The sequence below is a fragment of the Otolemur garnettii genome, unplaced genomic scaffold (assembly GCF_000181295.1).
Source record: "Otolemur garnettii isolate 467f Iridium unplaced genomic scaffold, OtoGar3 scaffold00132, whole genome shotgun sequence".
Classification (NCBI taxonomy): domain Eukaryota; kingdom Metazoa; phylum Chordata; class Mammalia; order Primates; family Galagidae; genus Otolemur; species Otolemur garnettii.
Window position 1 is genome coordinate 1,747,623 of NW_003852527.1, and position 27,978 is coordinate 1,775,600.

The 27,978-nt window shown below is 38.6% G+C and overlaps 1 protein-coding gene across 1 annotated transcript in view; it reads left to right on the forward strand.

The window, feature by feature from the left end:
• The window catches only part of USP45 (ubiquitin specific peptidase 45), a 75,666-nt gene that overhangs the window by 5,983 nt on the left and 41,705 nt on the right, over positions 1-27,978 (forward strand). The window contains exons 3-8 of the mRNA XM_023518227.1: positions 3,220-3,389; positions 5,109-5,212; positions 10,424-10,524; positions 23,413-23,555; positions 23,918-24,013; positions 26,646-26,773. Coding sequence (XP_023373995.1) covers positions 3,220-3,389; positions 5,109-5,212; positions 10,424-10,524; positions 23,413-23,555; positions 23,918-24,013; positions 26,646-26,773 — 742 coding nt within the window. The remainder of the gene's footprint in view (positions 1-3,219; positions 3,390-5,108; positions 5,213-10,423; positions 10,525-23,412; positions 23,556-23,917; positions 24,014-26,645; positions 26,774-27,978) is intronic.

The window sequence follows — 27,978 nt, forward strand, 5'->3', positions numbered from 1 at the left end:
TTGGATATCGCTCCTGCTGCTATAGCTTCAGCACAGCGATTTAGGTTTGTCTTGTGTCTGGGAAGCACATGCTATTCTGTGTGAAATCTGGCTGCACATTCTCTGCTTTCTTCTTCATACACCCTAGTTCCATCTCGGCTGCTTTGAAGTGGGTGCCCTTCCACTTACTTAATCTGTGACTTAGGGCTTTTCTCTGAAAATGACCTTTGTATCTTTGTTTCCTTTTCTTATCATTTTTGGATAATTTCTGGGAGAAAAGGAAAGTGTTGCCATTTGCAAATTGGAAGACTTTCCTATAAAGTTTTTGTTTTTATTTAAAGTGGAAAACATGGAAATTCTGATTATTGTTTTGTTTTTGAGACAGAGTCTCCTTTTGTTGCCCTCAGTAGAGTGCTATCACGTCACAGCTCACAGCAACCTCAAACTCTTAGACTCAAGCAATTCTGTTGCCTCACTCTCCCGAGTAGCTGGGACTACAGGTGCCCACGACAACGCCTGGCTATTTTTAGACATGAAATCTCATTCAGGCTCAGGCTGGTCTCGAATTGGTGAGCTCAGGTGATCTACCCACCTCCGCCTCCCAGAGTCCTGGGAGCCCCCTTACCCAGCCTCCTGATTATTGTTTTTAATTTGTTTAATGTGAAACAATTATAGACTTCAATACATTTTAGTATTTTATTCGGGAATCTTTAGAGGACCTATTAGTCAGATGACATTTAGTAATTTTACAATCAAAGAAATACTGGAAGACTGAAGACATTTACTTATTAATGCTTTGCATATTTTCTACCACAGAGTTAGCGTTTAAAACACTGGTTACCTACTGTAGGAAAGCTCTAAACTTTTTTATTTACACACAAAAATATATGTTATTGAGACATTTACAAGCTTTAATTTAGAGCCTTTTTATCTTGAGTTCACTTATCTCTGAATTCGCTAAAAATTGAAATTTGAAAAATCCAAATAGTAGAATCAGAATTTTAATTTGTACCCTAGCTATTTACCACCCCAGAGACTGATAAAGAAAGATATGTGGAATGATTTTCCCCTTAACATTTTACAATGTAAAATTCAAACAAAGCAATGGCATTTCTAGGTCTTGTACTTGTTGGGCACTTATCAGTCTTTCCCGGAGCAGCCTTTTCTTCCATGAATCCTTGCTTCTCAAACATAGGACTTCAGAATTAACTCCTTTAATGTCTGTTCTGATAGCTTGCACGTGATGTAAAACTAGACGCTTTTATATTTTATTCACATTTATATTTTCTGTTTGTTGAAAGTGTATTTCACCCTAAGTGACTTGTCACCAGTCACATTCTAGTTAATTAATAGGTTAAAAGATAGGCTTTGCATTTAGAAAGGGACGGAGAAGGAGCCGAAGTGTACATACTCCTGTTTTCCTCTTAAGGTGACTTAGCCTTTTTATGTGATTTTAGTAGGTAGTTGTAATTTTAATGTTTGGAGTGTCTGAAGTGGAGAAATTAAAGTGTTCAGATATTTCGGAGAAAGGGAAGTGTAATTGTGCCTGTGGGAGAAACAGATAGTTATTTGAAAAATTCAAACCCTGTTTGCTCCGTTTTGACCATTTGTCTCCACACAATCACACAGCGAGAGGCTGTTATAAAGGATGATGAGGGACCAGTCAGAATAATTTGTTACTCGGGTTTGGGGATGTTCCTTAAGGAGAATTCTGGGAGTTCTTGCTCCTGTAAGTTATACCATTGTTTGCTTCTTTTTTTCCTTTCTCTCAACAATATTGAAAATAGCATCATAACAGAGCTAGTCATGTAAAAATATTTTACATGTGCATCTTAAGGGAAATAGAATACATTCAGAATGCCTGGCACATAGAAGCTGTTTAATCTGCTTAATTTTACTTATTTCTGGCTCGGCACCTGTGGCTCAAGTGGCTAAGGTACCAGCCACACACACCCAAGATGGCGGGTTGGAATCCAGCCTGGGCCCGCCAAAAAACAATGACGGCTGCAACCAAAAAATAGCCAGGTGTTGTGGTGGGTGCCTGTGGTCCCAGCTTCTCAGGAGGCTGAGGCAGGAGACTTGCTTGAGCCCAGGAGTTGGAGGTTGCTGTGAGCTGTGATACCACGGCACTCTACCCAGGGGGACAGCTTGAGGGGAAGTAATTTTTTTTTACTTATTTCTTACATCTTTAGTTTTTTTAGAGATTGGGGTCTTGCTCTGTCACCCAGCTTGGAGTACAGTGGTGAAATCATAGCTCACTGAAGCCTTGAACTCAATTGATCCTCCTACCTCAGCCTGCTGAGTACCTGGGACTACAGGCTCACACCTCCAGGCCCTGCTAATTTTTGTTATCTTTCTAGAGGCAGGGTCTTTCTGTGTTGCCAAGGCATAAATTTTAAACTTTTGAGGGTGGCAACCTGTGGCTCAGTGGGCAGGGTACTGGCCCCATATACCAAGGGTGGCTGGTCCGAACCAGCCCCGGCCTAATTGTAACAAAAAATAGCCAGGCATTGTGGTGGGCGCCTGTAGTCCCAGCTACTAAGGAGGCTGAGGCAAGAAAATCGCCTGGGCCCAAGAGCTGGAAGTTGCTGTGAGCTTTGACCCCACAGTACTCTACTGAGGGCAACAAAATAAGACTCTGTCTCTAAAAAAAGAAAAGAAAAGAAAAAAGAAATTTTTGAATGATTTTTAGATTCACAAGAAGATAAATCTGATTTTAGATTCACAAGAAGGTACAAAGAAATCCAAGGGGGTCCCATTCACCTTTACCCAGCCTCTTTGAATATTAACATCTTACATTGTTACAGTATAATATCAAAGTCAGGAAACTGATATTGGTACAGTGCTCAGGGTTTCTTTAGGTTTCACCAGATATGCATTCACTCGTGTGAGTGACTGCGTGTATCTGTAGGCTGTTTCAGTACGTGAATAGCTTTATACGGGTAACCACCACAATCGAGATACCTGACCATACCATGCCCACCCTGTGCATTTACCGCCACGCCCTCTGCTCCCCACCTATAGCCCTTGATGACCACTAATCTGTTCTCCCATTCTGTATCATTTCATGAATGTTCTGTACCTGGAATCATATAACGTGTATCCATTTGAGTTATATTGTTTTTGGAATCTGTGTTTTTTAGTTAACAGCATTTTAATACCACTGACTTTTGCTTACTGATGGTAGCAATTTGGTTCAACTAAGAAAATTTTCAGATTTTATTGTATCTTATTCATTAGGTTTAACTTGCCAACATGTAAGTCATGCTGTCGGCGTGAACCATGTGAAGAGAGCAGTGGCTGAGAATGTGTGGTCCGTTTGCTCAGAATGTTTGAAAGAAAGAAGGTTCTACGATGGGCAGCCACTGCTTCCTTCTGACATTTGGTTATGCCTCAAGTGTGGCTTCCAGGTAAGAAAAGTGTAATTTTCATGTGAATTTGTTTTAAGTATTTCCCTTAGGTGCTTACTGTAAGTTAAGTTACGTTAAGTTGTACTAAGGCATAGGTCTTAAGATAAAATTTATTCGGTATTTATATACAAACTGTCCAGGAAGGAACTTAGAAATGTTCGTTAAGGTAAAGCAAAAGGTATGTTGTATTCATAAAGTAATTGTGGTTTATAAATCCAACCCACTTGGACAGTAGTTCCCAAGTCTGGACCTGTCTTTACCTTTTGTATTTACACAAGAAATAGATCCAACATTTTAGATTTTTTTTTCTTTTCTCAAAAAGGATTTTTCTCCTTTTGTTCAAAATAATTTATAAAAGTTTAGAAGTTCTTGATATCTGAAATAAAGGAATTTTCTAATAAAACTAAAAGTGTGTACTTTTTTTTTTTTTAGAGACAGAGTCTTACTTTGTCACCCTTGGTAGAGTGCTATGGCATCACAGCTCACAGCAACCTCCAGCTCTTGGGCTTAGACAATTCTCTTGCCTTAGCCTCCTGAGTAGCTGTGACTACAGGCCCCACCATAACACCCAGCTATTTTTCTGTTGCAGTTTGGCCAGGGCTGAGTTTGAACCCACTACCCTCAGTATATGGGCCAGTGCCCTACTCACTGAGCTACAGGCACTGCCTTGTTTTTTTGTTTTTTTTTGAGACAGAGTCTCACTATGTCACCCTCAGTAGAGTGCTATGGCGTCACAGCTCACAGCAACCTCAAACTCTTGGGCTTAAGCAATTCTCTTGCCTCAGCCTCCCAAATAACTGGGACTACAGGTGCCTGCCACAACACCTGGCCATTTTTTGGTTGTAGTTGGCCCAGGCTGGATTTCAGCCTGCCAGCCTCCGTGTATGTGGCTGGCACCCTACCCACTGAGCTATAAGCGCCAAGCTAAAAGTGTATACTTTTTTTAAAATAAAGGAATCTTTTTTCTTTTTAATGATTTATAAATTTTATTTTTATTATGGGTACATAATAGTTATGTATCTTTTTTAATTATTAAATCACAGCTGTGTACATTAATACAGTGTACTGGATTGGGCATGTGTGTTTGGGGGACAACTGGCCTGCTGGGATGCTTAGCATCCCCACAGTACTCCAGACAGAGAGTATATGCATTTTAATTTTTGTTATTATTGTTTTTTTTGAGTCAGAGTCTCACTATGTTGCCCTTGATAGACTGCTGTGGCATCACAGCTCACAGCAACCTCCAACTCCTGGGACCTCCAACTCTTGGGCTTAAGTGATTCTCTTGCCTCAGCCTCCCAAGTAGCTGAAACTACAGGTGCCCACCACAATGCCCAGCTATTTTTTCTTTGTTGCTGTTGTCATTGTTGTTTGGCAGGCCCAGGCTGGGTTCGAACCCACCATACCTGGTGTACATGGCTGGCTTCCTAGCTGTTTAGCTATAGGTGCCAAGCCATGTATATGTATTTTTAAATCACAGGAAAGTTAACTCTGCTCATGATTGTTTTAGGTAAATATTATACATCAAAAACCAAGTTATCTTCCTTGCAAGAAATCAGATTTAATGAATATCCTTACTGCTTTCTGAAACTTTGCCCTCTTGTTTAAAATTTAAAACAAAACAGAATTTTTTTGATATAAGTTTGAGTGTGGATTTAAGTTTTGATTAATTTGAAACAAACATGTGAATCATACAAATAGCATTCTGTTCATCTTCAGGGATGTGGTGAAAGCTCAGAAAGCCAGCATTCACTGAAGCACTCCAGGAGTTCCCGGACAGAGCCCCACTGTATAGTAATTAGTCTCAGCACATGGATTATATGGTAAGTTACGGTTTTTTCTTTTTGTCTTTTTTTTTTTTTTTGCAGTTTTGACTGGGCCAGGTTTTATATGGGGCCAGCACCACACTCTTGAGCCACAGGTGCTGCCCAGTAAGTTAAGTTTTGTTAGTGCTTGTGTCCACTACAGAAAAATACCTTTTTCTTTAACCTTTACAAAGTAAAATATTTAAAGATATTATACCAGCGTATGTTTTTTTAGCCTGCACACAGTCTATGGGATAATTTACGAATATTAACCTTATTGATGTATATAAAATTTAAATTGGAAAAATTAACAGTCTTGCTACTTTAAACATTCTCTTTGTAACATAAAGAAAAATTCTTTCTAGTTGACTTTTTTGTCATGAACTTGCTAATACAGAATTCAGAGTTCTAGAGGAGGAAGAACTTTTCAGTAATCAAGTGAGCACAAGAAATTTGTAAAAACCTCTCAGGTGATTCTTCTAGTTCAGCTTGGCTGAAAACCTAGTCCAGTTTCCACATTTTATGTATATTACTTACTTTTTTGTGGTCACAAAGTAAAAATCCGGGCACTAAAACAAGGTTTTTGATTTTCTAGTTTCTTACCAGCATAACACACTATTTCAGAAATGCTTTCTCTATATTTTGCAATAATTTTCTAACTAAACCTATAGACTCTTAGGCTTCCTTAAATGACTTTTCAGGAGTCTTCAAGTTTTCTTTAAGACAAAAATATTTTAGCTTTGTAGTTTTAGGGTTCTAAAATTAACATAAGGATATTTTGGTTCATGAGGGAGATCATCTTTATAGAGCCACAGGGTGCCTGCTGGCGTTCATGTTTCTCTATGTTGTTTTTGGGCCCAAGTAGTGGTATTGGGGAGAATGAGGCAAGAACAAAGGAACTTAACATGTAAATAATGCATTAGAGGGGTGAGGGGAGCAGGATGTCACAGTGCAGCAGCTCAGTAAAGATTTTGCTGTGGTCTCAAATTACAGTGTGTCAGAATCCCAGGGAGGTCTTATGTAGACAGACTACAGATAGATATTCTCAGTAGTAGTTGTGGGGCGGGGGGCACCAGTGATTTGGGTCCACAGTTTAACCCCATTGGTGACAGATCATGAATTACCTGGATGGAGAGTCTCTGCGTAAAACTGCTGCTCAACAAAGTGTTGAGATGTTAGAGGCCCTACATGATTGCTTATTAGAAGCAACTGAGAGATGATGTGGGGCAAAAGAATAAAATAAGCTGAATTTGGGACAATTGGGAATTGAGAGTGGGAGAAAAGAGTCAGGGAACAACTGCTATGTTATGAGCCACTGAAATAGGGAAAGATGGTAACTGATTGAAACCTGGCAGCTCCAGTGAACTTGTGCCATAGCCTCGGTTGAAGCTCTTAGGATCATAATTATGAATGGCCATTTAATTTTTTTTTTTTTTTTTTTTGAGACGGAGCCTCAAGCTATCCCCCCTGGGTAGAGTGCCATAGCATCACGCTCACAGCAACCTACAACTCCTGGGCTCAAGAGAGTCTCCTGCCTCTGCCTCCCAAGTAGCTGGGACCACAGGCACCCACCACAACGCCTGGCCATTTTTTGGTTGCAGCCATCATTGTTGTTTGGCGGGCCCGAGCTGGGGATTCAAACCCGCCACCTTAGGTGTATGTGGCTGGCGCCTTAGTCGCTTGAGCCACAGACACCGAGCCCGTTTAATTTTTATTAAGAACCCATAATAGCATGAAATTTTTTTTTTAAGTTTTTTAAATTAAAAAAGTATTTAAAAAGTAAAAAATACAATTTTCATTACAACAACCTTATCCAGTATGTTAAGGTTGTTAGTTTTAATTAGTTTTGTAATTTTTTTGTATCTAGTTGTATAATTTATTGTGCTTTTATAGTTATATGGAATTGTAAGAATGATGAATTTATTGAGCTTTGTGAGAATATTTGTTAGGTTTCATTATGATGAAAATAATTAAGTCATATTTGGGAGTCTGTAATTTTTCTTTAAAAGAAAGAAATTCAAGTTTATTAAATGCATTTATAGAAATGAAAAGATTGTGAATATTTTATTTTTCCATTCTAATTTTTTAGCAATAAAAAATTTAAGAATTTTACTAATTTTAATTAAAAGGAAGGCCAAACTGAATTAGAGAAAAACCCTAACTATATAAAAAAGAAAAGAATATGGTAGATTTGATCATTTCATCATGGCTAGCAAAGAGCTGCTAGGTACTGGATTCAGTACTGATCTAACCAATAATGATTATTAGAACACTGCTTCTTGGCTCGGCGCCTATAGCTCAACCGGCTAAGGCGCCAGCCACGTACACCTAAGGTGGCGGGTTCAGATCCCGAAGAAGAAGAAGAAAGAAAGAAAAATGTAAATTTAAAAAAAAAGAAAAGAATATGGTAGATTTGATCATTTCATCATGGCTAGCAAAGAGCTGCTAGGTACTGGATTCAGTACTGATCTAACCAATAATGATTATTAGAACACTGCTTCTTGCCTCTAACTTCACATCAGAATCACATGGGTGGATTTTGAAAAATTCATAGATATCCACTCTCAAAGCAGTTCTATTTGTGATTTTGATAGCTAAACAGATTTCAGAGGCATTGACTTAACACTTAAATTAACATATAAATAAGTGCTCTTAAAATACCATGCTCAAAAATTTGTCAAAAAAAGATTCAGCATTTCTCTTATCCTTTTTTGTGTGTGTGTGACAGAATCTTGCTTTGTTGTCTAGGCTAGAGTGCAATGGCATCATTATAGATCACTATGGTCTTGAACTCCTAGGCTCAAAGGCTCTTCCCTATTGTATCTATTGGCACACAGCATCACACTCCTGGCTAATTTTTATCCTTTTAAAAATTTTTGTAGAGATGGGGTCTCGCTGTGTTGTTCAGGGTGGTCTTGAACTCCTGACCTCAAATAATCCTCCCACTGTAGCCACCCAGAATGCTGGGATTAGAGGCATGAGCCACAACACTGGTCACCCTTGTAATTTTTTTTTTTTTTTTTTTTTTTTTTTTGAGTCTGAGTCTCTCTCAATTGCTCTGGGCTAGAGTGCCCTGGAATTAGCCTAGCTCATAGCAACCTCAAACTTCTGGGCTCAAGCAATCCTCCTGCCTCAGCCTCCCTAGTAATTGGGACTACAGATGCCCACATAACACCTGGCTAATTTTTTCTATTTCTAGTAGAGATGGGGTCTCACTCTTGCTCAGGGTGTCTTAAACTCATGAGCTGAAGCAATCTTCTCAAGTTGGCCTCCCAGCCCCTTGTACTCTTATTACAAGAACCTCCTATCTTGGTTTCTCATCTATGAAAAGAAAGCTTTATACTTCTATAAAGATATTTAGTTAAAAATAATAATACTTTCAGGATTTTTGTAAGTAACTAAACCAAATAGTGTATGTAAAACACTTAAAATGCTGAATTAAAAAAAAATTTTTTGTGGGTGGCATCTGTGGCTCAGCGGGTAGGGCATCGGCCCCATATACCAAGGGTGGTAGGTTCAAACCTAGCCCTGACCAAACTGCAACGAAAAACAGCTGGGCATTGTGTCAAGTGCCTATAGTCCCACCTACTCAGGAGGCTGAGGCAAGAGAATCACCTAAGCCCAGGAGTTGGAGGTTGATGTGAACTGTGATGTCACAGTACTCTATTGAGGGCAATAAAGTGAGACTCTGTCTCTAAAATAAATAAATAAATAAAACATTCTACAACAAGTAAATTTATGAATCCCCAATAATAAAAAAAAAGTAAAAAAGTAAAGTATAGAATCAGTAAAAATTTCTTTTTTTTTTTTGAGACAGAGTCTCATTATATCACCCTCAGTAGAGTACAGTGGCATCACAGCTCACAGCAACCTCAAATTCTTGGTCGTAAGCAATTCTCTTGCCTCAGCCTCCCGAGTAGCTGGGACCACAGGCACCCACCGCAATGCCCAGTTATTTTTGTTGTTGTTGATGTAGTTGTCATTATTGTTTGGCAGGCCTGGGCTGGGTTTGAACCTGCCAGCCCTGGTATATGTGGCTGGCGCCCTATCTGCTGAACTACAGGTGCCGAGCCAATAAAAACTTCATGACATTTCGGTATTTTTTGAATGGGCAGTTATTTGGATTTTGTGTTTTTGGACAATAGTTGAATGAGTAAAATATTCAGCCCCTTTGTAATGTAAATCTGGGAACTATAATGAAATATCTAAATTCAATCATAGTGTATCAAAAAAGATGTTTTTTGGAAATGTCTGTGATTATCTCTGTCACATACTGATCTGTCTTTGGGGGAGTAGTAGAGTAGGCGCTCAGTAAATATTTGACTGAATTTTGAGTGCTATTAAGACAAGGAATTCAACCCATCTCTATAAGCGGCACCTCCCTCCCTTGAGCAATCAAGCTAGAAGCCTGGCAGGTATTTTCATCTCCTTTTTATCATAGGGTTATTTTTTAGAACAAAAAACAAAAGTAAACAAAATGTTATAGTGAATTCTCTCCTGTACCTATCAACCAGCTTTAGACATTATCAACTCACACCAAGTCTTGTTTCATCTAGACCAGGAATATTTGGCCTGGTAATTCTTTGTGATAAATTCTTTGTTGTGCTGTCCTTACATTGCAGGATGCTTAGCGGAACCTGATGAATGCCAGCAGCGGTCACCTCTCTTCTTACCAGTTGTGACAACTCAAAATGTCAAATGTCCCCTAGGTGGCAAAGTCACTCCTCATTGAGAAATACTGACATTCTCTCACCCAATTCTCCCTTCCTAGGGCAGTTATCTCAGTTATCTCTTCTCTCATCTTTTATATGCATTTCATTACTGTTTTTACCTGCCAAATACATATAATGAATATATCCATTTCTCTCCATGTCCACTGCTACTGTGTACTAATCTGTTTCTGTTCCTGGTGCCCCCTCCAACCTAGTTTATCACATTAGAGTGAAGTTTATAAAATATAAATTGGTTTATATCGCAGCCTTGCTTCATACCCCTCTCATGGAATTTCATTATATCTCAGATAAGCTGCCACAATTTTTATCTCTACTACAAGGCTCTCTATGAACTGTCCCTTGCTTATTTCTCTGGACTTAACCTGACACCCTTCCCTTTGGATTCCCTCCCGTGTAATTTATAGATGGAAATGGATAATTACCAACTTTGTTACCTAAAGTGCAAAATTATTGATGATGCTTTCATAATATTTGCTTAAATTTTATATTTTTTCAGGTGTTATGAGTGTAATGAAAAATTATCAACGCATTGTAATAAGAAGGTTTTGGCTCAGATAGTTGATTTTCTCCAGAAACATGTTTCCAAAACACAAACAAGTAAGTTAAGCAATTACTAAAAGAATTGGTATTAAAACGTAATGTTTCATATTTCATATAAGTAGTTCATAAATTACAAAGAATACTTTAGATTTATCTCTGACATCTTAGTCAATAATGTGAGTAAAGGTCTGAATACCATGTATTAGGCAGCAAACTCAGTGTGTGAAGTGTGTCCTGGCTAGATCTTGGGCTTTTATTTATTTATTTTAATGAATTATTTTTTATTAAATCATAACTTTGTACATTGATGCCTTTATGGAGTTCAGGGTACTGCTTCAATATACAATGTGAAATGTCTACATTGAACTAAGTAATACATCCATCACAATTACACTCATTTCTTAATAGTTTTGAAATGTATCATTGCATCATGCACATTAGGTAAGGTCCCCCCGAATGCCCTCCCTCCTCCTGTATCCCTCCCCTCCTCTATCTCTTCTCTTCTAGATCATGGGCCTTTAGACAGTGCTGAGTTTGAACTTAGGTTCCTGCATATACTAGGCATGTCCCTTTTTTTTTTTTGAGACAGAGTCTTAAGCTGTCACCCTGGATAGAAGGCCATGGCGTCACAGCTCACAGCAACCTCAAACTCTTAGGCTTAAGCACTTATCTTGCCTCAGCCTCCCAAGTAGCTGGGACTACAGGTACCCGCCACAGTGCCCAGCTATTTTTTGGTTGTAGCTGTCATTGTTGTTTGGTGGGCCTGGGCTGGATTCGAACCTGCCAGCTCTTGTGTGTATGGCTAGAGCCCTAGCCACTGAGCTACAGGCACCGAGCCAGCATGTCCCTTTTATTCCTAAATTTCTTTACTTACAGAATTAGGATGATAATTCTACCTTATAGGGTTTTTATGAAGTTTAGAGATAATATTTTCTAAAGATTTAGAAATATTGTATATAAAAATACTCACATAGTATCTGTGCAAATCTATGAGATGGGGTCTGTTATTATTTGTTACACAGTCCTGCAGTGTTTCTATGAGATGGTTTCTGTTATCATTTGTTACACGATCCTGCCATTATCCATGAGATGGTGTCTATTATTTGTTACACAGTTGCATTGTAGTTCTCACACTACCTGGAGTTAAGTCCGACTTTACAGGCTAAGGACGCAGTTTCATGTTGAACTGTCCTCACTTCCCACACCAGCTACCAGCATGAGGATTCCCAGGCCATAGCATTTCTCACCAACTATTGACATATTTGGGGGTTCCCACTACCCCTTCAGGTTTGACAATTCGCTAGAATGAATCAGAGAACTCTAGAAGTGTTATACTTACAATTACCATGGGTTTTGTTTATTTGCTTGTTTGTTTTTGTTTCATTGAGTCAGGGTCTCTTTCTCTTGCTCAGACTGGAGTGCAGTGACTTCCTGACAGCTCACTGCAGCATTGAACTCCTGGGCTCAAGTGATCCTATTGCCTCAGCCACTCAAGTGGTTGGGACTACAGGTGCAAGTCACTGTGCCTTGTTAATTCAATTAAAAAAAACTTTCTTTGTAGAGATGGAGTCTCACTTTGTTGCCCAGGCTGGCTTCCAACTCCTGAGCTCGAATAATCCTCCTGCCTTGGTTTCACAAAGTGCTGGTATTACAGATGTGAGCCACCGTCAATTACAGTTTTAACATATTGCTGACCAGTCATGAAGTTACCCATTGCATAAAATTGCCGGTCATGAGTTACCCATTGCATAAAATTGCCGGTCATGAGTTACTCATTCTGCATAAGATTGCTGGTCAAGAATATGTTAAGATGGGCCAGGGTGGTGGCTCACACCTGTAATTCCAGCACTCTGGGAGGGCTAGGCGGGTGGATCGTCTGGGAGTTCAAGACCAGCCTGATCAAGAGTAGGACCCCTGTCTATAAAAGTAGCCAGGCACCTGTAGTCCCAGCTACTTGGGAGGCTGAGGCAAGAGCACTTGAGTCCAAGAGTCCAGTGTTGCTGTGAGCTCTGACACCACGGCTCTCTACCAGGGGTGACAAAGTGAGACTCTGTCTCAAAAATAATAATAATAATAATAATGTGTTAAGATGTCAGTGGCCTTAAGTGATTCTATATTATAAGCAGCTGAGAGATGAGGTGGGGTGAAAGAATAAAATAGGTTGAATTTGGGACAGTTGGGAATTGAGACTGGGAGAAATGAATTAGGGAGCAGCTGCTGTGTCAATATAGCAGAACAGGATATAGAAGAGATGCATAGGGCAAGGTCTGGAAGATTATGATAGAAAGAACATGGTTTTCAGTCAGGAGGTCTGGCATTCAAAATGGGACTCTTTCAATCACTAGCCATGTGGCTTCCTGCAGATTACAGCCTATCTGAGCCCCGTTTTTCCTTCATACTTTCTTGTTTTTCCATCGTGCTTTCGGGGAAAGAGACCATTAAGACAGTCTGTACCTTTGTGAGGTCTTTAGATCTCAAAGAAAGTCCTTGATAATGCAAGCAGAATAAGATTTCAATTTTAAGAAATTTGATCAAAGTCTTTCAAATATTCAAAGAGTGATGTAATGTTTAGCTGAAAGGAACTGAGAAGGAATCATAGATGATCTGCCTTTCAAGCTGACCCTTCAAGTATAAATTCTGGACAGGTGGAGGTGAAGGAAGAGATCATTTCAGGTGGTGGGAAACACTAATATAAGCCTCTGTGGTGTTTGGGAGCCATAAATAGTGTGTGGGACGTGGCTCTAGAGGCAGTCTGAGTGTGAGCAGAGCCCTCGCGGTTTGGGAGATACATAGTTTTGAGTTAAAAGGTTTCCAGAAAGTCTAGAGCAAGATGTTGTTTTCCTTGTGGACAAAGCTACGGAGTGTCTCAGGCAAGTTTGATTTAAAATCAGGTCCCTTGACATTCTAGAAGTAAGTTTTTGGGGCCAGGAATCTGCCATGCTTTTTCTTGGATGAGGCTTCAGCATATTGTTACAAAATACTGGGAAGATCAAATGTGAAAGTTGCTATCCAGGTTTTTAAGAATGCTGGATGTGATTCTGTGGTTATTTTAACTGATAATTTTGAAGACTATAGACATTTTTACTGTAAAAATGCCTGTCTATAATTCAAAAGGTATATATTGTGTTTGGATGGGAGGATAAGAATGATATAAAAATACTTTTATATTTTTACACTAAGCAAAAATCTATCAACTATGAAAGCCTGTGCGTGTATAGTAAACACATTTTCTTAAGAGGTGGGTCTTACTATGTTGCCCAGGCTGGTTTCCAACTTCTCTAACTCCTGAGTTCCAGGGAGTCGCCTGCCTCAGCGCCCAAGTAGGTGGAACTTCAGGTGTGTGCCCCATGCCCAACACGTGAGCACATTTTGAAGCTCAGTGGTGCCTGAGTGGCTTCGTTTCTAATGCACTTTCTACGGCTCATCTGTACAGAGAATCTAAGCTGATGCCCAATCTACCTCTAAAAATCTCTAGCTCAGTGAAGGTTTGACTTTTGGTCTTGATCTCCCTCTAAGACTCTTAAAATTTTTAGGATTCAAGGAGGTTATATAAATATTTCTCAGGAATCAAAACTAACATTAAATATTCATTGAAAAATAATTTCATGACATGTTAACACATGTTTTTAGAAAAGATAACTGTTCTTCAAAACAAACTTTCAATGTGTGGCATTGTTACATTTTCACAAATCTCTAATGTCTGGCTTAGAACACAGCTGGCCGACCCTGTCTGCACCTGCATCCATTCTAAGGCGCTACCATGTAGCCTCTGCTTTAGAGTGGTTAGAAATATAAAAAGAAAACAACAGTTTAGGCTTATTAGGGAAATGCTTTTGACTTTACCCCTGAAAGGAGGGCATTTTCCAACCCCCTTTGAAAACTGCCTTTGTATTTTGTCTTCTATAAGGTGAGCTCAAATCCTACTTCTAGGATTCTTGCCCAGTCCTCCCTTGGTGCTCAAAGTAGGTGTAGCACACTTTAGACTCTAATAACACCCCACTCTTTGTTTGGCTTTCCTGTTCATATGTGTCTTAGTTTTCTCTCCTACAACTATCTTGAGGATTTGACTCCTTATCTTTTTTTTTCTTTTTTTTTTTTTTTGAGACAGAGCCTCAAGCTATTCCCCTGGGTACAGTGCTGTGACATCACAGCTTACAGCAACCTCCAACTCCTGGGCTCAAGTGAGTCTCCTGCCTCTGTCTCCCAAGTAGCTGGGACCACAGGCGCCCACCACAACGCCTGGCTATTTTTTAGTTGCAGCCATCATTGTTGTTTGGCAGGTCCAGGTTGGATTCGAACCTGCCACCTTACTTAGGTGTATGTGCTGGTGCCTTAGCTACTTGATCCACAGGCGCCGAGCCAACTCCTGCTTATCTTTGTGATTTGTATGGGACTAAGCAGTAAATTCTTACTTCCTTGAACTAGAATATGACCAGTTTTTCCTGAGGAAGTTGTTAGATAAGCCTTGCAGTTTCACCCTCAAAACCCTGAATATTAATCTCAAAGGTATTTATTTATTTAGTCTTTTAATATATTTGAGTTTCTGCTTTGTGCCAGATGCTGTATTCGATGTTAGAGATGCAGTAATGAATGAGACAGATCTTCCCAGTTTCTGTCGTTAGTGATCTTTTGGTCTAGTGAGGGGTATAGACAGACTTTGTTTTAATTACTTATTTAAATAGGGCTGTGATGGGGCTAGCAAGTGCCAGGGACTCTGAGAATGCTTTGGAATATTGCCTAACCTACACTGGAGGAGCCAGGACAATTCTATTTAGAGAAATGACCTGAGCTGACAGCTGAAAGGTATCTAGAAATTTTCAAGGCAACAAAGGAAGGGATGTGTGTTCCAGGCAGAGGAACTAGCTCAATGATGAGAGCTTGTTAGGTTCAGAGAATTCTGTGGACCTGGAGAATTGACTTTTGTGCTTTGGGGGAGAATGGGAAGCCGTGAGACCCAAGAGGTAATTCAGAACAGATATTTAAAGACCTTGTAAGTTTAGACCTTGGTCTGAGGACATTGAAGAACCACTGTTAAGTTTTAAGCAGAGAACTGGCTGATCCATTTTGTATTTCAGATAGACCACTTGATTTGACTTGTTCTGCAGAGACAGATAGGAATTCCTTTATATGTATGCCTGCCCATTTATTATGGTATTATTGATTTATCATATAGCAGAAACTTCAAGGTTAATGGTTAACTGGGACTTGGTAGATTTTTGAGAATAAACAGGGGAGCTAATTATCACTTGATTGCAAGGTAAGTGAATTGTGGGGCTGCTGCAAGTTTTTCCTTTTTACTCACTTTTTAAAGATTGAACTCCTTTTCAGCTGTGGAAATGGGCAATTATATTACTACTACATGACTGGTTTAGGTAATTGCATTAAGCCACTGAGATGAGCCCCAGTTCAGGTTCCCAGAAGAATGCTTACAGCTGTGTAGATTTCACATCTGATGTTAGGATTTGCTTAAAAAAACCTCCCTCTACCTTCTCCTTCCCCATATACAGAATGAAAAAGTCATATATAACACAGAATTGAAAAGGGGCCAAAGGACATTCCTGTGCATCCTGTCCAGTGCGTGTTATTACAAAGTAGACCAAATAACTTTGCAAACAGAAAACATATTAGTGGTTGCCAGTGCCAAAGGGAGGAAAGGATGAGTAGGGCAAGCACAGTGGGTTTTCAAGGCAGCGAGACTACTCTGTGCGATGCTTTAAAGGATACGTGTCACTGGTAATTTGTGCAAAGCTGTCAAATGTACACCAAAAACGAACCCTCCCATACAGCATGGACTTTAGGTGATAATGTGTCTAAGCCTAAAACCTCTAACATATTTTTAAAGTGGGCCAGTGATCTCTGAAAGGCTCATGAGATTTGCCACTTTGATTGTCTTGCAAATGTCACTGAAGCATTCTACAAATACAGAATAAGGGAATTCCTGGTGAAATAATATGGTTGAATATTGGTTTGCTTTTTAAGATGTCAAGTTCATGTTCTTTACCAAACCAATAAATTTGGCCTATGATTTTTAATATTTGTTGGATGCCATTTTTGGTGAGACAAAAGATATAGAATTCATTAAACTTGTGTTCCTCCTATACAAAAGACTGGATTACATTGGTTCTTTGGGGGTTTTTGGTTTTTTGTTTTTTTTTCCCAGTTTTTGGCTGGGTTTGAACCCACCACCTCCGGTATAAGGGCTGGCGCCCTACTCCTTTGAGCCACAGGCACCACCCTGGTTCTTCGGGTTTTTTATAAAGTTTGCTGTATCTCGTTTTTTATGGGGGGGGGTCTGAAACTATATTTGAGGATAATGTTGTAACCCTTTATAGTAACAATTTACTCAATGCAATTTAATACTTTTTTTCAACAAACGGTAATAGTTTGTTTTGCAATAAAGTGACAGTTGTGCATCCAAGAAAGCTGCACGTTCAGGACTGGCCATGAGGGCTCACATTAGTAGTCCTAGCACTTGGGAGACTGAGCTGGGAGGATTGCTTGAGACCAGATTGGGAGACGTAGCAACACCTCATCTCTATTAAAAAAGTTTGCATTTTAAAAAACAAGTATTGAAAATAGCTCTGTTTACAGAAGTTCATCTCTGAAAGATATTGGACATTTTTATAATTATCTTTTAAGACAGAGCTCTATTACCCTGGCTAGGATGCAGTGGCATCATCAGGGCTCGTTGAAACCTTGACCTCCCACCTCAGCCTCCCAGAATGCTAGGATTACAGGCATGAGCCATGGTACTCATGCATATTGTACATCTTATTTTTTTACTAGTGAACCTTCTAAACAACATAGCATGTTTAAAAAAACTTAGAGCTCTATCTGAACCACAAAACATACAAAATTATTTGAGTGACTATTTTCTCAGTTCTCCCAAAGATGTCACATAACCAATACATGGGGAGAAGTTATTTGCATAAAGTGGGTGCCAAGAACTTGGAGAATGATTTGAGAAAAACTGCTACAAATATAAGTAATAAAGCTTATAAATCCAAACACCAGACACATCCATAGATTACACACTGCTTTACATAAGAGTAATGGTTTTCCTTTCATATCACCACTGGCATTTCATTAGTGTCTTAAACTATCATACTTACAAATCTTATCCTTTATTACAGACCATATATCATAATATTTGTGAATTCTGAAGCCAGATTTCTTGGATTTGAATCTTCTACCCAAGGCAACCAGCTGTATGCCTTGGTTTTGATCTCTAAAATATTTCATTTCTAACATGAGTGTAATCGTCAGAGGTGATAATTTAAAGAAATAATGCTCTTAAATCCTTTAACTGCAAAATAAGCTTGCTTTCCCCTTTTGTGGGTAAAAAAGGAGGAACCAGTGTTCCCTTTCTGGGTTAACCAAGGCAATTTACAAATACTTATGACAAAAGGGACATCAATTTAATATTACTTGGCAACAAAGCCACTCTTGGAGATTTTCAGTGGTCTCCTGTGGTAAACGTGTTGTATCTTCATATACTTTTATAGGGTAATTTTTTTTGGAATTTCTTGACCAAATTAGAAACTCATGCTAAATTGATTACTGTTAAACTGCCCTCCAGAAAGATTATACAAAGGATATAGTTGACAAGAGCACATTTTCATATTTTTCTTTATTCATAAATTACTTTTATTTTGCCTTAAATTGTAAGGCAATGGACCTTGTTGCCAGGTCCAGCAATCTTTTTTGTAATGGTTTTTAGCCTTTGCTATCATGCTTTGAAAGTTTTTTGTTCTCAAACATTATAAAGATCACTGGCACTCTAAGATTTTAAAAATATATTTATGATATCCTTAAAGTCATTTTTTAAAAAGATAGTTACAGGATCGGGCAGCGCTTGTGGCTCAAAGGGTGCCAGCCCCATAAGCCACAAGTCGTGGGTTCAAACCAAGCCCCGGCCAAAAACTGCAAAAAAAAAAAAAAAAGAAAGTAGTTACAGGATCTTTAAGTGTTGAAGTCATTTTTATGATATAAAAATTTGAGGTAGTACTTGTCCAAGAAAATCTAAAGTGATCTTTTTTTTTCTTTGCTGTTGCCTCAGCCAGTTCTGTTTTACAAGACCTTTGGTATATACAAAATCTATCAGGCTTACGCTGTTTACTAGCTACTCTTCGAGTACTTATCCAGTTATAGGCTTAAAAGTAAAATACGGCTTGGCGCCTGTGGGTCAAGTGGCTAAGGCACCAGCCACATACGCCTAAGGTGGCAGGTTCAAATCCAGCCTGAGCCCGCCAAAACAACAATGGTGGCTGCAACCAAAAAATAGCCGGGAGTTGTGGCGGGCGCCTGTGGTCCCAGCTACTTGGGAGGTCGAGGCAGGAGACTCCCCTGAGCCCAGGAGCTGGAGGTTACTGTGAGCTGAAATGCCATGGCACTCTACCCAGGGGGACAGCTTGAGGCTCTGTCTCAAAAAAAAAAAACAAAAAACAAAAAGGAAACTACAAGGATATAAACACTTTAAAAATTTTAGCTAGAATGCTCAGTTTTCTCTCAATTTTCTTTGCATTCTAGGTCTATATTATTTTATTATGTAAAGGAATATCTGTGTTGGTAAATAGAGGTGATAAGTAGAGTCAATTAAATCCCTTTTAATAAAATAACCCATCCCCCAAATCTGGGATAACTTTTTCTAATTTGGAAACCACTTTCTTATAGGTGAGGGTAAAACTGGGAGAACACAAATGATCAAAATTTTATCTTTCTTGTTGTGGCAGCTTTATCTTATTATGCTTCAAAACATCTTAAAAGTTCACTCCTTAGCACCTCTGACCCTGTGTCTGTAAAGGAGAGTTTTTAAAGTACATAGGATCTAAAATGTTTTCATTTAGAGAAGGCCTTGTTTTTAACAAGAGCAAAATCATTCTTCCTTTGAAGTTTATGGGTTGCTTTTAGGACACATTCCTGCGAGTCTGTCAGGTAATGCAGAGACAGATTCAGACCTCCCTATTTTAAACCAGAATCTTAAACGCTGTTGCCAGTCTCTTATTGAACAAACATACCACCTGGAAAGCTTTCATTAAGATGTTATATATTTACGACTTAACCACTCTGTGCTGTTCACTATGGATTCCTTGTACTCCAGTCATAAGAAATTAAATATAAATTATAGTGGTTAATAGAGTACACAGTGGACATTTGCTAAATCAATTGAATTTAAATTGTTACATTTTGTAAGTGTGCTACTTGGTAAAAGAAAAACTTTTAAATAAAACACTTAAATAGCTCCTGGAACATGTCACTATATTCTCTAGCTAAATTATCTCATCTGTTTCATGGTGTAATTTTGAATATTTTCTCACAGACTAACATGTAAAAGCCAACAAACAGACCCTTGCCACTTGTGTGAAGTGGCTATTTAACCATGAAATAAACTGCTTTTATTGCCATTGCCCTGTGGATATGTCCTTTCTGGCAGTGCTGTCCATATTTGGTGGCTCTGCACGGAGAGCCAGGTGGTGCTGAAAAGCATCGCACAGTGAAGCGTGGATATATCTAGACCTGACATTTGTCATCCCTCACCGCTGAAGGGAAGGGGAAAATCTGTTTTTCCATATGTTTATGCTTTTTTTTTTTGCCTGCAGTTTTGTCCAGATGGTCTTATGAACATTGTTTACTTTGGGATGCTATCCCAGATGTTTTGAAAACTGGATAAATGTGGTACAGATACCTAAATCATTTGCATATTAAAATGATTTTTAAAATGTTATGTTTTTGCAAGATTAATATATAATTCTGGGAACGTTTTCCTAAGTAAATATATTTATAAACTTCATTTCTTTCACTTAGTTTCCTGATATTAAGAAATATTAATGTACCATTCATAAAGAATGTTGAGTAAAATACTTTTGAGGAGTCATATTTGTTCAAGGCTGCATATACCCCAATCTGTAAGAGTCTTGCCCTCCTATATTGTATAATTCTTCTCACTGTACATAAATAACTGAAGAGAATTTAGGTGGTAAAATGGTAATGGGTTAATAATCAGAAGATTACCATTGTGACTCTGGGCAGATCCCTTCATCTGTCAGAGACTGAGTTTTGTAAATATCAAATCTGAGTTAATGCCTTGCCTGAAAAGATGATGTAATATTCGGATTTCATGGCTCTTCCATTTTTAATCTGTTAAAAATCACTATGAAACCATCTATTGGCAACAGCTATAATGAAAGTCTGAAACCTCCTTTTGTAGGCTCTAGCTGGAGTCCTAGGTATAAACAAGAGGCAGACTGTTCTGTCTGCAGACCCAGCCAGGATCCAAATCTGAGTTCCTGTTTACTGTGTGCTCCTTAAGTACTGATTGGGTTGTTGTTGTTGTTGTTGTTGTTGGTTTTTACTTTTCTATTCTCTTTGCAGGTTTGAATACTGTTCCCCCTTTTCCTTTTTTCCATGACTGGTCTCTCTACCTCAGTGACCTGCTTCACTGATGGTGCTGGCCTTTTCCCCTAAGCTCTAGTGTGGGGTTTATTTCTTATCACTTATTTTAACAAGTGGAGGACTGGAGAAGAGACCTATTTTGCTGATTTTCTGCTTTAACTCAGGATCCTAGAATTAGGAGTTAAAAATAACTCCTTAATACCTGAACAACAGATAATTCAATAACTGGTAACATTTAAGGAATAAACAAGAATAAAGGAAGAAAAATGTTAATAGGGTTTATTTTTTAAAAAAACTACATAGGATAAAAATTATTAGAATTTGGAAGAAAATTTTTTTCCATGAAACAGATTTGCTTAGTGAAAGAAACATCTTAGAAACCACCAATTTTTCTCAATGAGAAAACATTTCCACATGCTAAAAGGAAAAACCAAGAAATTATGAAAACCACAAAAGCAAAATGCATATTAACAATTCAGACAATCCAGGTAGCAATACAAGGGGGGAAAATACCTAGAATGGGGGTCCTCAAACTTTTTAAACAGGGGGCCAGTTCACTGTCCCTCAGACCGTTGGAGGGCCGGACTGCGGGCCCCGGGACGAGTCAGCTGCTCAGCAGGACAGGCAGCAGCAGCAAAAACACCCGGCGGGCTGGATAAATGTCCTAGGTGGGCTGCATGTGGCCCACGGGCTGTAGTTTGAGGACTCCTGACCTGGAATGTGTAGAATATGAATAAAGATAAGAAAAAAACATGAGAGCTGATACAGTAGACAGGGAGGATGACTCGCCAGGATGAAGATTTTGGCACAGTAACATTTGGGGGAGGTTGGAGGCCTCAGAGCTGTTTAAAAATACAGAGTGCTCATAAAAATATATATTAAAAAAATACAGAGTGCAAACTGTGCCAAGTGCTTCCTAATTATCACTTACAAAACCTCTATGAGCAAATGTTACCCTGGCTTGATCCTGGGGCCATGGATTTAGGTGTTTTCTCTTTGGCCAAAGTCACAGGTGCTGAGTTCATCCGTATTTGAACCAACCAGATATGTGTGTTATCACTTAGTTCCTGAGACTAAGTTCCTAAAGCTTCTCTTTGCTTTCTGTTCCTGTCCCTTAGAAAAGGCCACTTCATCTTCAATTCTATTTACAGAAGTGAGGAGATATCTTAATGTATTTCCTCTTAAGAATTCATCACACAGACATGGTAGCTCACACCTAGCACTTTGAGAGGTCAAGGTTAGAGGATCGCTTGAGGCCAGGAGTTCAAGACCAGCCTAGGCAACATTTTTGAGAGCCTGTGTGTATGGGAAAAACAAACAAACACACACTCATCAGAGATATAAGCTAAACTCTTGATCTTGTAGATTTTTATCTACATTGAAATTTTATTATGGGTGTTCTCCGTGCTGTGCCCCAGTGGAAGAGCAGTACTGGGAGATGTACCTTGTTCTCGATCAATCAGCCAAACATTTAAAATGTAATTAGTAATGTGAGTCTGAATGTCAGTATTAGATGAAGAAAACACGTAAACTATAAAATCTGAGGGTTAAAATGAATTTCAAAGAACATCCAGTTAAAAGCAAAACATTTGAGAATTTGGGAATTTTCTGTCAAACTTCAAACTATAAAAATTTTAATTCAGAATGACCTGCTAAATAGGTAAAATCAATCATGTCAGTTCATAAATGTTAGGGATTTTTCATTTTCATATTGTTAAATATGAACTGATTTTCAAGTCTGCATATGAAAATAGATAAGCCCCAAACTTGTACTTATATATCATACACTTAGGTATTTTACTTTTTGTGCTATAATCTGGTTCTATTAATTTTTTAAAAGTTTTAATTTTGACAATTTCAAGCTCACAGAAAAGTCACGAAAATAATACAATAAAAATTTGCCACTGTAAGATGATTTTTCCCAATTTCATCATTTCTTCTATCGACTTTTCTCTTGTTCCTCCTCCCTATTTCCCCTGTTTAAACAATCTATTATCAATTCAGACTCATTCTATGAGAAGTAATCTATTATACTATCTTTGTTTAGATATGGTCAAATTATCCCGGACTGGACCAGTGGGAGCCTCTTAGATCCAGTACCTGTGTAATTTGATTATTCATCACATTTTTGAGCACTTTCTCATTTCTCTGGCACTACAAAGATACCACAGGCTCATCTTACATCTTTGCCACCCCAGGCTCAGACTCAGCCTATTCTTCAAGGAGTCATTATTCCCCTTTAGTGGGAAATAGTATTTAGAAACTAGACCTTTTCTACTTTTTTTTTTTTTTTTACAGTATTCTTTTTACAGATTTTCAGACAAGTTAAATTAGATGTAAGGTAGTCTGAGGTACAGATCTGTATATTAAAATTAAATAGATTGCTCCAGCAATAAAATATAAAACCAAAGACACTGGTCTTTTAGCTCTTCAGGAATACGGATTCAGGGAGACAATCTGATTTAGTTTTAAATAATATCATATATTTAAATGACATCAAATGACATGTATTTTATATTACATCTCATATCCATTGTTTTCTCTAACTTACAGATACATTTTCCAAAATCATGAAAGTTGGCGAAGGAAAATGTGAAATAGATAAAATAAAGAGGGGAAGAAAAGGCAGCTGTCTACCATCTGTAAAGGGAATTACAAATTTAGGAAATACATGCTTTTTTAATGCAATCATGCAGGTAAGAGTCATCAGAAAACTTTGTAAAATAAAAAAGATTATTTAAATTTACATGATCATTGACAGATTGTCAAATGATGACTGTTCTAGAAATTTCTGTTTATGAAATTTAGACTCTCTGTGGTCCTTGTCATATACATACGAACACTTTTCACACAGTGCATCTGAGAGATCTTTGGTGAATTTTACCGTAACTCCATAATGGTAACACTTACTAAATGGTAAATGTATTTAATTAAATTTAAAAAATATTTTTTGAAATAGATGTTTTTGCTATGCAAGATGAAATTTGAAACTTTGAGAGTATTCCATAAAATCAGAGGCATATTCTGACTGACTCTGAAGACTTACGATTTCTTTTAGAATTTGGCACATACTTACATTCTTAAGGAACTGATGAATGAGATCAAAGAAAATAATACAAAACTCAAGATTTTTCCTCCCTCAGACTCTCAGCTGGTGAGTAACAAGTATAACTATTTAGGTAATAGCTGTCTTGAAATCTTTCCATTGGGATAGTGATCTGAGGACTTTCAGTAGGAATAGTAATCAGTAACTTAAAAGTGTTATATGAAAACAATCAGATGTAAAATTTCTAAAATAACTTTAAGATATGTCACAGTTCAAATATATCATGGGTCACATAATTCAAAGATATTGAGACAGCTTTTAAGCAAACATACTGGGAAAAAAACAAAAGATACTTAACGATTGAAATGCCTAGGACTGCTATTTTATATTTACTGGTGACTTTTTTTTTTTAAACTTAGCATTTTTGTCCCGTAAAGGCAGATTAAATTTTTTTTTTTTTATTTGAGACAGAGCCTCAAGCTGTCCCCCTGGGTAGAGTGCCGTGGCATCAAAGCTCACAGCAACCTCCAACTCCTAGGCTCAAGCGAGTCTCCTGCCTCAGCCTCCCAAGTAGCTGGGACCACAGGCACCCGCCACAACGCCCGGCTATTTTTTGGTTGGAGCCGTCAATGTTGTTTGGCAGCCGGGGCTGGATTTGAACCCGCCACCTTAGGTGTATGTGGCTGGTGCCTTAGCCACTTGAGCCACAGGCGCCGAGCCGGCAGATTAAATTTTAATAGTGAACATCTAATGGCTTTTTGAAACATAGTCCGGTGGTGGGTTTTTTTAAGCTAGTGAAAAAAGGAGGGAAAAAAGCATCCTTTGACATTCAGAAGCTGGTCTGGCACCTGAATCTGGCTTTGCTGCTCACATCATCTCCTAGAATACCAACCTCAGACTGTTTCCCTGAGACCATGATAAAATGTGACAGAGCAAATCCACTTCTAATTTTGTCTAAATACGTACAAATCCCCCCCCAGACTCTGCCATCTAGAAAATCGGGAACACCTTCTCTCAGCCAAAATGAGATGTGACTGCTGCCACTTGAGCAGCTGTAGATTATCCTCACTTCAGTACTTCCCCCACCAAGATGAGATTTATTGAGATGACCAACCACAGAATTACCCCTACTTCCTGGTGGCTTTCCGTTTAGAGTAAGCTCCTCCTTCCCTAGACCCTCTTTCAAATTACCCAACAGAAACCCAAATCCTATAGAGGTTCTTCATGACACCGTCTTACCAGACACTGGGTGTTTCCTCATGGTGAGCCTCTCCTGCCCGCCAGCAGGCATTAAAGCCCCCTTTTAACTATAGCTGTGCGGCTAGTGGACTTTGACTGGAGGGCATTGACACTAGTAATGATGATTTTAGTTAGAAATTGATCTGTGTGTGTGTATTTGTAGCTCATGATCTGGCTTTTGTAAACAATTCAGAAAGAATTCTAAAAACTGCTCAGCCTAATGTAGTAATCTCAGCTCCTTCCCCCTTTCCCCCTTGTTGCATTCTCAGACTTTGTTTCCAAGTTCAAGTGTACTTTTAAAACTATTTTCTCATTTGATTCTAGAGTTTTTACTTTATATAAAAACACTTAATTGAAAATAGGGGAACTGCAACTTGGTACTTATGCTTTAAAATTCTTAGATTTTACTTTTGACCCTTGTAACTTCCAGTTAACCTGTCAGAAAACACCTAAATACTTTAATTTTTAGGGCACTTCTAGGTTTGCAGCAAAACAAAGATTTCCTATTCAGAAGCTATGGAAAATTATACCCTGTCCTTCTAGAGGTTGTAGCCAGATGGTAGACTTCTAAGGATAGTTGGTGTGAAATATATTTGTAACAAGTAGTTCATGAATATAGGAATAAGATGCCATATTTGAGAGTTGTCTTAACACTTTTTAATATCCCAAGATTATATTTGGGATCTGCTTCTTATCCTTTAGAAGAGGGTGTTATTTGTGGGGATAACATTTTAGATATAAAAACTTAGGGGGGATTTTAGGATTAAATTGGTTAATCTTTTGTCTAATTTTAGCTGCTTTTTCAAGCTTTTTGTCTCTACCTCTTACAAGAAGAAGATGGTATACTGATTTTTCACATAATTCCTCATTGTTAGTTTTACTAGTAAAATATTTAGGGAAAAGAAAAATGTTTTGCTAGTTAATTTATTTGTGGAGATGTTTAAATACCAAATTAGTAATTTTACTTGTAGGAGAGCACATTAAGGGACAGTTATAAGAACTAAAGGTGGGGCTCAGCACGTGTGCTCTGTGGTTAGGGCACCAGCCACATGCACTGGGGCTGGTAGGTTCACACCCAGCCAGGGCCTGCTCAACATTGAAAATACTAACAACAACAACAACAAAAAATAGCCGGGCCCTGTGGAAGGTGCCTGTAGTCCCAGCTACTGGGAGGCTGAGGCTAGAGATTCACTTAAGCCCAAGAGTTTGGGGTTGTTGTGAGCTGTGACACCACGGCACTCTACCCAGGGCAACAGCTTGAGACTCTGCCTCAAAAAAAAAAGATTTCACTCAAGCTAATTTTTTTTTAAGGGCAGGATATTAAAATACCTGTTTTTCAAGACAAGGCAGTCAATTCTGTTTTCTATTTTTTTAATATATTTTACTTATGAAAGAATGAAGTTTCCTAGTATACTTGAGGTGGTTTAGTTCCAAAGTCTAACTCTTGGATTTTTAATATTGTAAAATTGTGTATTTCTGACATAGTTAATTGTTTTTAAAGGACCCATTAGTGGTGGAACTTTCAAGCCCTGGACCACTGACCTCAGCCTTGTTCCTGTTTCTTCACAGCATGGAAACTGGGAAAGGACCACTTTCTCCTACAGTTCTTTTTAATCAGCTTTGTCAGAAGTAGGTGCATCTATGTTTGTAATATAAAAATCGTGAGTTACAGAATAGTTATATAGGCTCGGTGCCTGTGGCTCAAGTGGCTAAAGTGCCAGCCACATACACCTAAGGTGGTGGGTTCGAATCCAGCCCGGGCCCGCCAAAGAATGATGATGGCTGCAACCAAAAAATGGCCAGGCGTTGTGGAGGGCGCCTGTAGTCCCAGCTACTTGGGAGGCGGAGGCAGGAGACTCGCTTGAGCCCAGGAGTTGGAGGTTGCTGTGAGCTGTGATGCCATGGCACTCTACCCAGGGGGACAGCTTGAGGCTCCTGTCTCCAAAAAAAAAAAAAAAAAGTTATATATTCATCACTTGAGTTTCACTCTTACTGTGACTTTGCTATTACTACCCAAAGTATTGAGAGAATTACCAAGTCTTAGTTGCAGCTCTGTGCTTTATGAAACTACATTTATTAAATTTCTAAAGGAATGGTTGTTTATACCCATTCCATATTTAAGGAATTAAGTAGCTCACCTAGTCTCAGCTTAACAAATCTAGGAATCAAGTAGAGGTCCATCCCGACCTGGAAGCCCAGGATGTAATACCTTCAAGTAAGAAAACACAAAATTATAAAATCTAGGCTCAGAGCCCTTTAGCACAGTGGTTATGGCACCAGCCACATGCACCAAAGCTGGCGGGTTTGAAGCCAGCCCCAGCCAGCTAAACAATGACAACTGCAACAACAAAAAAAATAGTTGGGCATTGTAGCAGGCACCTGTAGTCCCAGCTACTTGGGAGGCTGAGGCAAGAGAAGCCCTTAAACCCAAGAGTTTGAGGTTGCTGTGAGCTGTGACACCACAGCTCTCTACTGGGATAGAATTTTTTTGAGATTCTTTCTCCAAAAAAAATTATATAATCTAGACAGGACTCTTAAGAGATAATCTAATCTAGGTGCCTTATTTATAATGTGCTTTGGGGCAAATAGTTTAAGTGAGTTTCTCAAGGTGTTGCTGTATATTTAAAAACAAAATCACTTGTGGACCTATAAGTAAACACATATCATAGAGGATCTAACTTTAATGCGTTCATTTGTTTCCTCTACAAAATGAGCTTGCAGTGCACCAGGTACTTGCTAGAATCCAGGAGTACACAATATATGATGTATTAAAGAACGCTGTCCTCATAGAACTCACAAGTTCACAATTGCTGAAATATGTGGAAGGAGAAATT